Source organism: Accipiter gentilis, chromosome 33 (genome assembly GCF_929443795.1).
Source record: "Accipiter gentilis chromosome 33, bAccGen1.1, whole genome shotgun sequence".
Taxonomy (NCBI): Eukaryota; Metazoa; Chordata; class Aves; order Accipitriformes; family Accipitridae; genus Astur; species Astur gentilis.
In genome coordinates, this window is record NC_064912.1 from 5,498,501 (window position 1) to 5,515,995 (window position 17,495).

The 17,495-nt window shown below is 35.5% G+C and overlaps 1 protein-coding gene across 26 annotated transcripts in view; it reads left to right on the top strand.

The window, feature by feature from the left end:
* RBFOX1 (RNA binding fox-1 homolog 1) overlaps window positions 1–17,495 on the top strand; it is a 1,352,985-nt gene that overhangs the window by 1,278,951 nt on the left and 56,539 nt on the right. For 24 of the 26 annotated variants that reach the window (XM_049791518.1, XM_049791517.1, XM_049791521.1 and 21 more), the window contains one exon: window positions 4,342–4,422. The exons of the other annotated variants lie outside the window; for them this stretch is intronic. In XM_049791518.1, coding sequence (XP_049647475.1) covers window positions 4,342–4,422 — 81 coding nt within the window. The remainder of the gene's footprint in view (window positions 1–4,341; window positions 4,423–17,495) is intronic. 26 annotated transcript variants of the gene reach the window in all.

Sequence of the window (17,495 nt, forward strand, 5' to 3'; positions counted from 1 at the left end):
TAATTTCTGCCACTGAAAATTCTTTTGTGATTACCCTCTTCTTATGATGGAGGTACTCGTACCCTACATAGAACTCAGTACCACTGTCATCTTTGGAGCTGTCTGAAGAGCTTTATGTGAAGCTGTGGTTTTTAGGATTCCCAGAGTGAAAGTAGAAAATCAGTTTTTCCCCTTTGTCTCACTCAGTAACATGTTGCGGTTTTGCCCTGGGATGTAACAGGGTACTACAGTGCGACTTCTGTCCTCTTCCCTTTTATAAATCCCCAAAATTCCTGGGGGAATAAACAACAGCATGGAAACTTTTTGGTCATGAGCAAAAGTACTGAAGCCATCTCTGCTGGGAGGTAATGCATTGTAAACTCAGGTTCTCGGTAGCGGTACATCAACTTTATACAGGTCTGATAGTGAAGGTTTCTAAAAGTTTCATCTAGTTCTTGTGACAGGAGAGAGCTATTCCCATGATCAAGGCCTTGCAACACTGTTAGTTTTACATCAGCAGTGTAATTTTAACTAACGGTATTAATTTTTTTCTGCTGAAAATGTTTCAATTTATACTTCCACAAAGGATGCCGTAAGAGATTCCAACTGGTTGTGCAAATTCTTTTAAACGTACTCCAGGTCTTTACTTTTAAGCTGTTTGTAGTGCTGGCTACACAGTGGTTCCAGTTAGACCTAAAAGCTATTTTAAGAGAAGTGATTTCAAATCCTTTATGATTTACTGGAAAGTCCTCCTGTTGTCGATCCTGGGTACTTCTTGGCTACCTGAGTATTTGAGAAATACGGTGAACTTCGTCATATGTCGTGTATAGCCAGTGAGTAGTCTGTGCATCATCACTAGCACATTGGTATTTCCACTTACGCTCTGTAATTTATATAAATCATGTAAATATGAACTATACACAAACCCTTATTTTTGGAAGTATGAAAAAAATAGAAAAATACTTTCAAGCAAATATCTTGGAACCACTGGGAAATGAATTTTTTGTATTCTAAAAATATTTATGACTTCACATCATTTTCCTTACAGCCCTGAATATTTTTAGAGTAATTATTTTCTCAAAATAACTACAGTGCTTCAACAAAGAACCTAATCAAACAGTACATTCTTAATCATGGACTGTAGAAGAAAACATTGGAGGAAGAGAAGTATGAGTGGGAATATTTCTGGATCTTGAAAAGTATGGGTTTGCCCATGCTGCCAGCCTGTGCGCCAAGGACAAGTGGTGAATCAGTCTGGGGGATCTCTGGATTCATACGGCTGTGCTCAGCTGGCACCACCGTGCCCTGCCCCAGCACAGCTACCTGCTGTGTGCGGCACAACCAGTCGGCTTGCTCAGCCGCCGCAGACTGTTGCTCTCCCGTTACACCCAGCAGCATGGCTGCCTCAGTTTCCCTTCTGCCACTGGTCTGCCTAAAGCTCTCTGGTGTGCCTGTAGAGAATACACTCTTCAGATGTATATGGTGAGGTTTTTCTGATCCTTTTGATGGAGTGAGTCAGGCGGGGCTTTCAGCTGGTGATCTCCAAAAGCCTATATCACTGGTCACATCTGCTGTGACCAAATAAGTAGACGCTTATATTAGAAAAAAGCATGCAGATTGTTCTTAAGGAGCAAATATCAGCCTTAAATATTCTGGTACAGAAGGCGTTGCAGAATTAAGGATGAGCTCTTGCATGACTGTAATATTTTGAAGTTCATCACTTCCATGATATTATTAAGTTCACAGTTTGAACAGAAATATTAAGAATTTTATATGAAAATCCTCTTTCATAACCCCCCCCCCCCCACCACCTTTATTCTGTCATGCTAGAATTTAGTATTCTAGAGGAAAAATAAGATATATTTTTTTCCATTAGGGAATTTACGGATTGTTTCAATGTTCTGAGGTTTATCCAGAAGATCTTATTGTAAATAATTCAATCTTTCCCCAGTTGTATTAATTACAATTTTAATACTTTTAATAACAAAATTAGATGCAGCATAAATAATCTTTTCTCACAAAAGTAGATTAAAAAGTTCCATATTTTTCTAATAAAATCTAATAATAGTGGTTTAGGTATTATTATTAATTTTGTGTACGAATTCGAAGGCAGATTGTCAAAATATAATTAGAAAGCTCTGTGCAACAAATTAAATACACTCTTGTAGCATGGATGAAAAAGGCATCTGTTTTGAAGTACTTTCATTAGAAAGTAGAAGACTAGAGTAAGGAAAATTAGATTTGTATGAGATGAAATCAGAAAAAAACGTAAGAATGTTAGCTGCAAAAAACTGGAAAATATCTACGGACCATGGAGCAAACAAAGTGAACAAAGTGTCATCTAGAGTTTATGTTGAATAATATAAATAAACTATAATCTTCAATTTCTAAAAACCTTTAATGACTTCAAGTAAGTTTAGTAAATATATACAGATACATTATTCTTACAATCTAATGAAAATTACTGATTTTAATAATTCCTTTCTGGATTTCACTCAGCTGAATGAATGCCTCTATATCTTCAGCTCACTTTCATTTTCAGGCTCCTGTAGTAGCAGAAGTTTTGAAGCATTTATGGTGTTAAATACCTCCATATTCCAATGTACACATTCCTAGTGTCAAGCAAGTGTGTCAATAGGTCCTGTTTATCTACCAGCCTGAAACTGATGCTTGCCATTAGGATCTCAGTAGGTATATGTTCATTGAACATCTTCCAGTTGCGGATTTTTTTTGGAAGGCTGAGAGAGATAGTTACCAATATAGTCAACTATGTGCTGTCTTAAAGTAAGGAAAAAAATTTTTTAGCTTGTTTTATCTTTCAGATTAGTAGTGGATAGGTGGAAAAAAGCAAGCATCTCCAAATCCTGTTAGTTAAGGGTACGCTACTGTCTGGGAAGGTTGGAAGCATAATATTTCATGAGATTTCCCGTGCTCACAGTCTTAGCTAAATTGTGTAAATTACAAGAATTATTTTCCTTTAGTATTTCCTGTATTTCTACTTCAACTGACAGCTGCAAGCAATAATCAAAGAACTGGTTAATGACAGAAATTTTTTTAAAACATTTTTTGAAAGAACTCTGGTCTGGTAACTGAACACAGGTTGAGAATTGCTCTCGTAATACTATATGGAAAACATCCCTGCCATTTGTAATTAATCTTATCCTTCCAAACATATTTGACTCAACTCTGCTGAGCTACATTGCTTATAAGTCAATGCACAACTTCTCAAGTCTCACAAATTTTCATGTAGATTTAGTATTTTTGAAATTGCGTGATTCGCAAATCCTGACAGCTTGAAGTATGTCAGTGTATGTATATATATAATTTTGTGTGTGTATATACAGATATATACACATATATCTGCAAAAAGAGGTGCGTCACATCCTGCTTTTCCTGGTGGACTGTATTCCAGAAGTGCAGAAGTTTTTTTCCTAGTGCGAAAGTACAGGTGTTCCTACCGCTAATCAATGTTCAATCCGTATTCAGCTAAGACTGCTAAAATATCATTTTAAGAAAGATGTTGAACTAGTAAGAAATTTTATTTAGGTTCATTTAAAAAAAGAGGAAACAAGCCTAAACTTGTGTCATTTGTTCAAAATGAACATGCATTGCAAAAGTGTTGTTTTAAATTGATTTGGTTATTTAACTTTTTTTTTCCTTTATTAAAAAAAAAAAAAAAAAGAAAGAAAGAAAGAAAAAAGGTTTCATTTCTTTTAGTTGGTTTTGTTCTTAATCCTGAATCCAGCTTATGTACTGGAAAGTAGCTTGTGTTTATGTATCTCTCGTTTGATCAAAACCTGCTGAAATCTTCACATGTATTAGCAATCACTTGCACCAGTGTTAATTTAAGCAATACAGCTGGGATCATACTTGGCCTTACATCTGTATGTGGGAGCTCTGCGGTCCGATTTATCTGCTGTGTTTGCCTGAGTAGCCTCTCCTTTTGGCCCAGGTTTGGGCGGTGAGAAGTCAGGAGGTGGGTGGGTGGTGTGGGCGGGCTGCTGGCTCCCGTCAGCCGCAGAGCTAACGGGGCACCTTCTGTTTCGGAGAGACAGGGCCGAGAGGGAGAGAGAGCAGCGGGCTGAGGGACTGGCACGCACGGCGAACGCTCAGGGCGGGCACCACCGTCCTCATGGCGCAACAAAGGGGTGTTTATCTGGGGGGATGGCTGTGGTTTGCTTTTTCCTATGCAATATTGTACCTGTTGGCTGGGGCTCTTTCTGCTTTGAAGTTGAAGGACAAGAAGTGCCCCTGCTTCACTGCACTGCTCCGGTTATGACTTTATTTCTGTTTTGAGATGAAAACTGAGGTTTAGTTTCAGTGTTCCAAAACCAGATACCACTCTCTCTCTCTTTCTTGTAGGCAGGGTGCTGCTGTGCCAGGCAAACCAGGAGGGATCTCCCGTGTACAGTGCCCCCAGTTCACTAGTATACACATCCACAAGTAAGCTAGTGTTATGGCTCTTGTTTTGTTTTGTTTTGTGACAAAAGCACATTAATGTGAATTAAGCCCCCTAAAAATGTGAACTTTCCCAATAGCTCTTGTTAAGGTAAATGTGGTATTTATAAATATATGCAAGTAATGTTAACAGGTAATGCAGCTGCAACTTTGTCCTCAGAGTATATTTTATTTAAAAAACAAAAAAAAAAAAAAACAAAAAAACAACCTATATTGCAATGTTCTACAGAAATGGTCAAAAGTTCTATAGTAACAGTGACATTTTTTGGAATCCAGTACTGTTGCGCACTCTGCATTTTGTGTAGAAGATGAAGTTGTGTTTCTTTTTCTATCCTGGTCACAAATGTGATTTAATACACAAAAAGTCTTATATCACGCCACCATTTGACTGTGTCAGGAAGCAAATAGACATGAAGTTTTTTTTACAAAAAGACTGTGTACAAGTGGGTTTTTTGAATTATAAAAAGCGGCCCTAATAAAAATAGCAAAGACAGGCTGAAACAATAGATGCTGCCATCAGCCTTTTTTCTGTACAAAACTTTGGAGTAGAAATGTGTCCTCTAGAATTCTGAAGCAGAAGCAGAACTGACTCTTCTGAGAGCGTTGGAGATTGTATTGGTGGTACCACTAATGCCCATTCTGCAATCTAGTCAGATAAGAAGCCTCTAGCTAAATGAAATAGTAATAATTGCTGCTTGCTGAATTAGGGTGAACAGCAGCATTTGTTACATGTTCTTAGCAGTCCTCCGTAAAGAAAATATTTTACATTGTCTGATTTAATGTTATCAGATATGCTTTTTATCAATCTAGAATGCAGTTCTACTTTCTTAAAGCTTATCTAGATTACTAATTTATTTTTTTTATTAATTAAAACCAGGAATGAGGACAAAAAAGGTCCATAGCAATCATCTCTACAGTCATGTAACTCTCTTATGTCAAAGGCTGTGAATATCATCCCCGGAGCTGCTGCTTTTACAGTATAAATATGGGGTCTACCTCAAATCAGGAGTCTGCAAATACACAGCAACCTAACCAAATATATGAAGTGTTTTAAATTGGAAATGAAAATATCAGTTAAATCTGCATTTGCTTCCAGATGCTCCAAGAATATTTTGTACTATGTCACCTTTCCCAAGCAGTGTTTTTTTTAAATCCTTGTAGTACCACAGACATGAAATACTTACTGTTTAAATCGGTGTTCCCTTTTTTATGTTTTTGATGCACCATTCCTTTTTGACTAGTCTTTTGACTGAAATACCAATGTTTGGCTGAAATTCTTTTCCTAGAAAATTATGCAGACATTTCACTCATCTCACTGTTAGGGAGCTCCTTTTGCGGGGTGGGGTGGAATGGCAGTGTTTGTTTCTCATTTTCTGGAAAATATTCTAAATAAACCCTTTTTTAAGTTTACCCTGTTGCTCCTATGATTTCACTAAGTTCTGTCCTAGGAAATTTATTTGTGGGGTTGCTGGTTACATTGTACAGTATTTCCACTGTTATTAAATCCCTAGATAGTCATTGTATAGCTAGCTAAGCTCTATACTTCACTGTTTCGATTATGTCTCATGAGTCAATCCCTTTGAAAAATCTTATTTTGCAGTGGTGCTCCTTGAATAATGATATCCTAACAAACACCTGTTTGTTTTCAATTATGCCAAATACATAAGTAAACAGACTTTGCCTATCTGCCTCCCACTGGGCAATGTGTAATACACAGTTTCATAACAGAGATTGCTAGTAGCCCTTGCAGTAGAAATTATTACACTTTTGTTGAACCTGTGTGTCTGCAAGTCATGATTTTTCTTTTATTATGTATAGTATTTCTTATTGCCAAAATGTAGTTCCCCCCACAGGGTCACAACTCCTAATAATACAAAATTACTACAATTACGAAAGATTGTAATTGGTTTTTTTTATTTCTCCTTATTACAAAACTTTCAGTAAAGATGTAAAATAGTTCCATTTCTATAGGAAATTCTAAGAAGTGAATAGAAATGAAGCTTGAGTTTTGTCCCATTTTCTTTCTTTTATTATTTTAAAGATCTTCTGTATTCCATTTTTATGCACATTTGTAATACTGAAATGATAACTGATGAGTCAACATTAACATCTAGGAGATTAATACTTTCACTATTATGATTCCATGTAGACAACAATATTGCAGCCTTCATCTTTGAATAATTTGTTAATCGTTTATTCTGTTACTGCTGGTATTGTAACTGTGTAATATTTTAGAACAGCCTCCAATGTAAGAATTCAGAGGTTTTAAATCTGTAATTGTTTTAACAGGAGGGAAAGAGTCAGCTGAGATTTTTAAAGCTGTTTGAGAGGTTTGGAGTTCATTAAATGCTAATGGCATTTAGGAATTTTCAGATATTTGGAAAAGCATAGTCCCCATTTTTAGAAACGTTGTCCTTAACTTGACTGTTCATCCTTTGCTCCTGAGTTATATTCTAGAAGGAATTAAGGACTGAAACATGGGTGTAAAATACATTTTTTTAAATTTGACTAGCTTTATTTCTCACTTAAATTTTTTGTCTTCTTAATTGTATTGGTCGTTAGTCGTCTCTGATGACTCTGAACATTTTTACCCCATTTTTTGGCTAACCAGAAAGAAGAATGCATTTCTTGGAGCTACTCTTTCCCTTCTGATGTTTTATTTCCCCAGGATGTATTTTATGTATCACATTGTACATTTCCCAGTACAGTGATTAGTTACACCTCTGAATATGTCAGGAGGTGGAAACATGGCTCTGCTTCCTTCCATCACTTCTGGCCCTTTGCATAATACAGAAAGAAATGAGCTGTTTCTTCTGCAAGCAGTGGAACAAATCAGTAGCAATAGTCTCTCATGCCTCATCTGTTCTCTAACGCTGAAGCAGAAGATGGGACCTGGATCAGTTTTTCATTTGCACATCTATTCTGGGAATAGACAATTTGTTATGTAGAAAGCCTAGTTTCAGCATGCAAATGTGTTCACATCCCTTGGTGGGACAGCCAGATTCTTTGCCTTATTGAGACAACCAAAGTAAGGAAGCTCATGGTCTCATCTTGGCTGCTGTAGATTCCCATAGTATTGGCATCTCGAGGACAGAACTAGTACAACTGATTTCGGTTAAATCCTTCAAAATTTTCCTAATGCAGAATGTAGACAAGTGTTGAAGGAGATATACCCAGAAAGTAAAGATTAGAGTACACCAAGTCCCAGCAAGTAAGCAAGCATTCACTGGAAGCTTCCTGGAGGCCCATGATACCTCACTGAAACTTTGTAAATCAAACAGTTTGGCTGCACGTAACTGACAGTCTCTTTTTGCCCCCACTTCTTTAGACTAGTTTCTTCCACAGGAACTTTTAAAATCCTGAAGAAATTTGTATCTACTATTAAATAAGAAAGGTATCAAGAAAAATTTTGGACCTTTTCCAAGTTGAAGCCACTCGAGAATAGGATCCATGAGAATATTAAGATCCTGCTGGACAAAAGGAAGATTCAAAAGAAGAAAAAAGTTCTGTCACTGAATATCTGTATCATTGTTCTACAAAGGACAGTAATATAGCTGGGTATGTATGGTTAAAAAAGGCAAAAATACGAATCTGAATTGATGCAAGGACTTTTAAAAGCTGTTTAGTGCCTATTTTCCCCATTTTTCGAGTGCCTGAAAGTGTGAGTGTAATAGAAGTTGATGAGAGCCAAAACATGGGAAAGGAGGAAGAGGTGAAATCATAGTCTCATAGAATAATGCAGGTTGGAAGGACCAGGTGGCACCGGGGCACCTTTAAGGATGGACACTGCACAACCTTTCCGGGTCACCTCTTCCAGTGCGTCAATGTCTGAACAGTGGAAATCTCTCTTCTTTCAAGTTCTGTTTGTTGTCTCTGTCTTCCCAGTGTGTGCCTCTGCGAAGAGCCTGGCTCTGTTTTCCTGAGAACCTCCCCTGCCCTTTCATGGCAGGGGATGGAAAAGGAGATGCACCTGCCAGTAGAAAACCTCTTTGTGCTCTGGAATAACTAATCAACGTTCTTGGACTCGCTAAGCGCTAGCTGGTGTGGCGAGGAAGCCAGCCTAAAGCTGTGCATCACATTTTTCAAAACTTGACAGTTGTGCAAACCCAGGTCCCATGGAAGGCAATGGGAGAGAGACTATGAATTTTAATGAAAGTTCAAAGGCAGCTAAATTTTTTTCACAGTCTAAATCAGAGTGTTAATCTTTGTAACTTTTAGGCTTTATTTTAGCACCAAGTGAAAATATAGACACTTGAGTTATCAGCTGTGTAACTAGTAGTAGATTTTTCTAAGCATGTATTAAAGGGACAGTTCACGGGACCGAATAGCTCACATATATGGCAAAATAGTAAATTGCTACATGCCTTTGTTCAGAATGATGCCCATATGAATGCCTGTATTTCCCAAATGTTTTGCACGTCCGTAAAAGAGTTTTGCCTTGACTTCAACGAGTACTTTTTAAACTGATGTCAGTTTGGACTTACGTTTTCTAAATGTTAGAGTGGTTTTATCTTCAGCAAGCATGCTTATCAGCTTCAAAATGTACATGCTCTTTTTCCATAAATTTTCTTTTTTTATTAAAAATAAATAAATCTTTCATATTGCAATAAAGTGATAGAATTAAAAGGAGGAAAAAATATGAACATGCAGAAATCGGAGATTAATGTATTTTATTTTATCACACTCAATGGCAAATGAAGTTGATGGCCCGTTTTTTAATTGATATATTGATTACAGTTTTGTAAGGAGTGGTGGTGGAATTCAGCAAAAATGATTGAGGTGGTACAAATGCTTATAAATCTGTCCCACATTGTTCATGTTCTTTAATAGTAATTGTCTGATAAAACTTTCATCAGTTTCTGTAATTAACCTAATGGTCTAAATGAATTTCCAGATCACTGGTTATTCATTTCAATATAGAAAATGCCATTACATTGAGTTTAATTAATACAAAGTAAGTTCACAGTCCATTGTATCCTTAGAATAGAATTGTACTGTTTTAACTGTTTCAATTATGAATATTTCTTCCTCTTGTTTTGTCTGTCCCATTTATGGACTTGAGTATTCATTCTCTATTCATACTAAAATAGTATAAACCCTTCATAATTAAAATATTTAAACCCCAATGCGCTTCAAGTTCCCGTCCTCAAAATATCAGTGTAGGTATTTTTTGTATTTATTTCAACTATTTTTAAACAGAACTCAGTCAGTGCCAAATTCATAATCCCATGATATGCCCTAGAACATCTTATTTGTCTTGATATTCCTTTCACAGAAGTACATATGACAGATAAGCACTCACCAGAGAATACTTTTGCTTTGCGTCAGACAGATATTAAAACAATAAACTATGTTGCCCTGGGATTTTAGCTTATGAGCAACCAGAAAACAACAAGGCAAAGATGAGATGTTTTTGAAAGGTGGGAAGGCAGTTCTTTCAGAATATTCCCTGGAAACCTTTGGTCCTGTAATATTTTTGACAAGAAATATTTTTAATGCTCAAGTTCTTTTAAAGTAAATCAGGAAAATAGATTCTATTATTTCAGAGCAGGCATTGAAATGTTCCTAAATTATCCTAATAATCCTACTGATCCAAAGTTATGTTTTATATGCCAGGAGAGAAGGAAAATCTATAGCAGAAGCTTAAAGTATTAATTACATAATATGGGATTTTTGCTTTTTATATATGTTCTCTATTAAAAACTTACCAACACTTATGTATGACAGACACATGCACTATTTTTAAAAAGATTTTTTTTTTTTTTCCCTGTGGACATTTTGCTTTGATTCATAGGTGGAGGATAGTTCAGGACTTCGTTGCTATGCATGGAATAAATAAGGAAAATCGTAAATACTAAGTATAAATACCACATCCAATAGTAGGATTTAGTCTATTTGAGGATTCATTGTGCTACAGAAATGAAAAATAAGTAAAGCCTGTCTATTCAATATATATCTTGAATATCCTCCCTTAGAAGTAGGTTCCTTAACTTATAAATGTTGGTAAACTACCTAAAAAAATGCCGTATGAAACTATTTTCATATTTCTTGTTTCAGTGAAGACATTCCAGGTTTTATTTTTCTGTGGCATTACTAATGGATTGAAGTAAGACCTTTGACATTTCTATTATATTCAGGGATATTTCCAGTACCACAAATATTACATGGGGAAAATAGAAATTTTCAGAAGGTGATTTAAAGTGCACTTCTGAGCAGGATCATTAGTGGAAACATTCAGTTTAGAAACCTTGATTCAGTTGATTTTGTCAGGTTTAATCTGTTGCACACACGTAATTACCTGAAAATTATATTGTAATGATGATAGTCTTCTGATAGTATTACCCTGAGACTCCAAGCAACAGAAGTGTAGGTGCTCCTGGCATTTGGTATATCCTTCTCTGGGTTTTGTATGTAAGACATGTCTGACAGTATTCAATCCAAATGGACACATGCTTTATTGTAATGACATCAATGATTAATTTGTTCTGATTTTATTGTTGTAATTTTTCTTAATTTATTTGTTGTGATTTTGCTGTTATTGGTCAGGGAGAGACTGTTTAGTAAGCTTGCCATTTTGAATTTGTATATGGGTCAGGAACAGTTTAAAGAATGAGTATTCATATGGTATAAATAATTTGCTTATGTTAAGAGTGTTTGTGAATTAAATGTAAAAAGGTTTCTGCAAACTCTATTTTTAATTTCTCTTAAACTAAAATGGAATGGCAGGTCACTTCATCATAATTAAAAAATATATTAGTAGATTGTATTTACATGTTTGTGGTTTTGTCTGCTTTTTATTGTTTCGTAGGAAAAAGGTAGAGTAACCCTGCAAAGGAGTTCTGTGATTAAGCCAACTTAACCGTTGTAGGACTGAGATTCATGAATGAAACAGTGCAAAAATCCTGCCCAAAGGGAAATGTCCATACATCTGCGTGCACCAATCACACGTATCATTTCCAGGCTACAAAAAACTCATTACTGAACATTTAGGAGTCCAACTGTCTTTTAATGTGCTTCCTGAATTAATTAATTGCCTTTATTTACAAAGGAAAGAGAATCACCTGGTAGTAACCCAGGAATAATGTGAAAAGTGCCCTTCCTGGTCTGTATGTTAAAATACAGTGGGTCTGCATGAAACTTTAAATTGGGAAGATACCAATAAATAGGAAGAGAAGTTTACTAATTTATTTCCATAATCCCCCCCCCCCCCTGCACCCCCCCCATGTATAGAAGTGTAAAAGGTTGAAAAATTATGTATCGCTTCCAGAGAAAAATATTGATGTCATGTCTTGTTGAAATGTCTTTAGAAGGTTTTTAAACACTGTTTTGGCCCATTGTATCAGACCTTTCTTTGAACAAAGTTACACAAGTCTGAACGGAGGATAATTCCACTGACTTCTAAGTCAGATAGTTATAAAGATGATACAAAATTAACAAAATTGAGTAAATTTTATCCATATGTATTATGTTACATTCTGGATTTAAGTATCAGCCTTTTTAAACTGTGAAGTGAACCTCTTTGGGGCTTTTTGGTAGCATTGCTTGAAATTCTTGTTACAGCACTGTATATTTCCCTTCTGTAACTATTTTCAGGATAACTGTCTTCTTACCTTCTGTCTATCAGTATTTTAAATGGTGACTAATAAGTCATCAGTAAGATGTATTGTAGTCATCCAGAATCTGTAAACAGGGGTTTCACTTCACTCCTGCAAATCTGTTTTTAAGTACCTTGCTGTTTATACTCATTCTTCTGTTAATCTGTTTAGTGATGGTGCAGTTTGTCTGAACTAGCATGCTTAAGAGTTTTATAAAGATAGACATACCCTGAATTGTGTGCCACGGACTTTTTTTTAACTTCTGTACCATCCTACACCTGGGTAGTGGGAGACGAAGATGACTAGAAAGGTGTGCATTACATTTTTAATAGTAAATTGTGGACAGTATCTTTGTCCTTTAGTTCAAATAATAAAAATTATGTTTGACCAAGGACAGTTGGGCATCTCATGTCTTAACTTAGTGCTTTCCTGTTACTGTGGAGGTGCGGCACTTGGCCACTGGCAGTGCTCGTGACTAACCGGTGAGCTAGGACAATAGGATTGTTTGGACTTACTGCTCTCACTGTGCAGCTAATTAGTGAGAATTACATTCAGTATTTGTTTGCATCATAATCTATGATGTTATTGTACATAAGATCCTTTGTCTAGAGTCCTAGATGCAGGCTCCTGATGTTTCCTTAGCTTTGCATTCTAGATGCTGTGTTACTCATTTTTAGTAGGTAGGCACTCACAGTTGACTATACATCTCAAATCATTCTGTCTGTCAGATGTAAAGTTGTTAATTTTGTGGTTTTCAGCTTAGTCTGTAAGATTTGCTTTCAAATAAAGACTTCAGTGTCACTCTTTGTTGCATTGTGTGACGGTTGTTATTAAATCATGGCTCTTAAAACCATGTTGCATACAGCAAAATTCTTCAACCTGAATTTCACAAATAGTAAGTACTTTTGAGGAATTAACGTTTTTAATATCTATATGACTCTGCAGGTGCAATTCTTTGTTTTGACGTTTTTTTCCATTATGGATTGGATTAGGTTAATAGCTGTTTTTTTCCTCAGTCACTTCCTGCCTAAATTGTTCCCAACCCAACAACATTCTGACAATGTTCTTTTTCACAGTTTAATAATTCTGTTGAGTTTTAGTAATCCTTGTGTCATCCAGACAGAACTTCTTGTCACCACATAATTGGCTTTCATAAACATTCAAATTGCTGAATTTTGTCATCTTTTTTTATAGTAGTGCTACTCTTCATCTAGTTTTCCCTTTTACTTTGTCTCAGAAACAGTGTTTAGCTAGACACAGGGGACTTTTTCCATTTGCTTGGAGCTTTTAGATGTCCAACAACCAGGAACACAAGACAAGTTATTGATCAGTTTGATCATCTGTATTTGAAGATTGTTCTTTAATTTAAGATCAGATGTGGCTTCTTTGATCTCTACTGTTTCTTTTCCTTTATGGCCTAGTTGCTTTGTTGTTTGTTTTTGCCTACTGAGCTTTTTCTTGTTTGTTAGTCATTTCTTTTGTGAAAAATCAACTATTCTTTGTATATCAACTATTTGTGTCCTTTGTAACATCAACTCTGCAGTATTCTTATTTTGTTACTAAGTACACCATAAGTAATTTGTCCACAATTATAGCATTTTTTATTCAAAGTTGTAAGCTGGTGTAATTATATAGCTTTACAAAAAAATTCTAAATCTTCTTCTCCGGTCTTTTTTAATCCCTCCTCATCCTCCATTTTCTTCTGTGTGTTAAGAGAAATCCCTTGATGTCTGAAGGTTTCAGGTGGCTGCATATATAGCCCAGTAAAAGAGGGATGAGATATATGGGAATTGCCAATAATGACAGAATCACCAAATGACCAAATCTCAGAACGGCTGAGGTTGAGAGGAACCTCTGGAGGTCACCTTGTCCACTCACCTTGCTCAAGCAGCGCAACCTCAAGCAGGCTGCCCAGGACCACATCCAAACGGGTTTTTTAATATCTCCAAGGATGGAGACTCCACAGCCTCTCTGGGTTCCTCTGCCAGTGCTCAGTCACCCCCACAGTGAAAAAGTTTAGACAAAATATGAGAGAGTTTCCAGGCTTTGGCATCAAGACTTTGCTGCTGAGGTTGTAAATTCCTGGCATATAATGGTATCAATACATATTGAAACTAGTGGTGGTTTGTTTATTTGTATATTAGAGGAGACGAAACAAAGGAAGGCAGAGGAAAAGAATAATTCCCTATATACTGAAAATAAGTATAAAGAAAACAAAGTGTGAATTCAGTATATGCAAGTCATTGTTGAAATAGTAGATCAATTAGATCTGGAAGCAAATTTAAGATAAAGTTAACCAAGTAAGAAGTTTTGTTGGAACAGTTAAGTGTCTTCCTACAATTTAACATAAGAATGAGCACAGTAAATAGGAGGTTGCTTTTTACTGAAATATTTTATGCATGTTTTTTGAGTTCATTTGATTTTGTTGATGATTTGGTATGGAAAAACCTAACAAATCTTGGTTTTCATATGTCTGAGGATGAAAGAGTTGAAAACAGTGTCTGAAAGAAGCTGTCTGTCCTCTTTCTAAAAATATTTATGTAACCTTTCAGGGTCTACCTTGTTATAAAAAGTTTCACCAAATTTATGTAAAATTTGGTGCTAATTTGGATTTGACTGGAAACTTAATGCAGTAGTGTTGTGTGAAGGGATTCAATTACAGTGCGCAGTGCTTTATAAGTCACTGTCTGACATAAAAAGTTAATTAATCAGAGCTGTGTCAATTTCCTTGTGCCGTGTCAATTTGCAGCAAGGTAATTAATCACTAATCACCCAGCGTGCAGCAAACTAAGGGACAATCCATGAGTCATTTATTGTTGTTTTTTTCAAAACAAATGGCACACAGAGCCATGAAGAAACACATCTTGCCTTTCATAATATTTTTATCGACAGTTTTGCATGTTGTAATAGACTGCAGCAACAAGCAGCTGTAGTTCAATGGAATATGAATATTAAAGAAACAAATGAGAGCAGATTTATAGGCCATTGCTTTTCTGTTATGTCAGTTTTGAGATTACACTGAGCAAATGAACAGTGAAAAATTACTCTTCCATGTGGAGAATGGTGATTAGGCTTGTACATTAATTAGAGATTTTTGTTTTCCTTTTCAATGCATTTCAAATGAGAATGTCCTATAAGTAATGGTTTGTCCAAAATACCAATTTATTCATTCCTAAACAACAGTGTTTAATACTGACATACATTTTTGTGCAATAGTAAGGAAATGATTGTCTTACGAACTTTAAATGTGTTTAAAAAAAAATAGATTGTGAATGAAATAAATGGAGGTGACCAGTTACAACTGTATTTGACATATATGGCAAATTTCCTTTGGATTAAGTTAATTCACAACTAGATCGCAGGGACAATCATCTCACAAAAGTGACAGGTGAAAAAATGTATTTTCAGCTTGCTATTTTTAAACATTATGAACTTTCTGAAGATTTTTTTACCCTGAAATTTTAAGAATCCATATATATATATAAAATATAAAAGCCTTTTTATGTTAAAATCTGTAGTAACAGATCTTAAATTTTACTTGCACTGTATTTTGGACTGTGTATTTAAATGCAAAGATCTGCACACATCCTCTTTAACACAGTTCTCATAATTCTTATAAAGAGTGCGAAGTAATACTACTTATTACTATAATTGTGAAGTGAAAACTCACTACACAGCCTACATTGGGATAAACTCCTGACTCTGTTCCTGAAATTTCAGATAATATCATATAGAGTATTCTGCTTAGCCTTCCCTCATAAGGGATCCTCCTGAACTATGGGAATAATGTAAATGTGTCTCCCTGCCTTTCTAACAGTTAAACTATGTTGCAGTAAATTAGCTGTAAACTGATGCAAACATGGCGTAACATTAAAATTCTTCACTATAAAACATTTGAAAACTCTCGATGGCAGATGACCTGATAGTCTGTGCGAAGAAGGAGAGCTTAGGAGTGATGAGAGGTAGATTCGTTCATCCATTTTGATGGCACACCTTTCTTGAGGCATATGGCACTCTCATACAAATTCAAACCACAGCACAAATGCAAAGAATAATTGCCCATTAAAATGGCTGTATATTTTTATGGCTTTGATACAAAATCTGCCCCCTGTTGTTTTTTGCATCTGCTTCTCTTCCATCTATCCCAAAGCTTTAAAACTTTAATACACAGTGTATAACCCTTAAGTATTTTTTACTAGGTTATATTCATCCTTTTGGGAACTCAAGCTTTGTCATTGTTCCTTCAGCCTTTGTTTTCCAAGGGATATGTTGAGATATGATGCCTAGAAAGTGCACCTACCTGTCATGTTCATTTAATAAAAAATTAGTAAATCCAATGCTTATTTTACATCTTTTGGGAGAAATTAAGATTTGATTAAATTTCATCTGTGAACACAAAGATTAAGTTCCTCTTCCTTATGCTCATATACTAACATGAATCCTGCTAATTCCAAAGGCCTTTTTATTTGCTTAAATGTAGCAATTTGCTTACCAGTTTTCATATTTGAGAACTAAACTGAAGTTTGATGAAGGAGATACCCTGACAGTATTTCTGTGTTTACTAAGTGTATTCAGAAGAGAGAACTTGTTGGACAATATTCATTGTAATAATACTTTTTAAAAAAAATGTATTTCTTAAATATAAAAATAGAACAAATAAGTTTAAAGAAGGAATCTTACCAACATAATGTTCCTAAAAAAATTTCATTTAAGCTGTAATACAAGGTGATTTGTATGCTTTTGGATAATTATATTAAGCAAAGCCAAGCACTTCCACAGCATACTGTTTTCACTCTTCTTTTTTAATTTGAAAAAGTAAAATCGCAGTTCCACTGTAGGAAATGATGTTTTGTTGTTGCCGCTGTAGTCTCATTCATATTTGAATAGCTGAATGAATAACTATAGAACTGATGGGGCTATTAGATGAAAATGTAAATTGTTTCTTTGGCTTGATATTTGATTATATATACTCCTTAGAAAAGTTTTTCTTTTTAACCTCGTATTATTGCCTCATATCATCGATGTGTAGTTGGAGAAATCTGCCTTTTCTCTATCACAGTCAGAAGAATTCCAGTAATCAAATTACTTTGATAAATTTAAGGTACTTTTGCTTAGAATTGGAGTCAGATGCTTCCCTGCTGCAAGTCAACCCCATTACAATAGCATTTTCGCTGACTGAGTTTCAACAGTTTGGCACTGAGGCACTAAGGAAGGTTGACCTACACACTGTAAGTCATTAAAACCTTTACCCCTCCTGGCTAGTACATTCATTACTTTTGGGGCTGGTTAATAGCACTTAACACTTCCTGATGAGAGAGCCCTTTTCATAAAATTGTTTTTATGAAGTCCATTCTTCAGTTGTGTTCTAATGGTGCCTCTTCTGCTAGTTATTTTGGGGTGAGGATATTAAAAAGTTGGTAGCAAAATAAATTCTGTGGTTATTACATATTCCTAACCATGTGA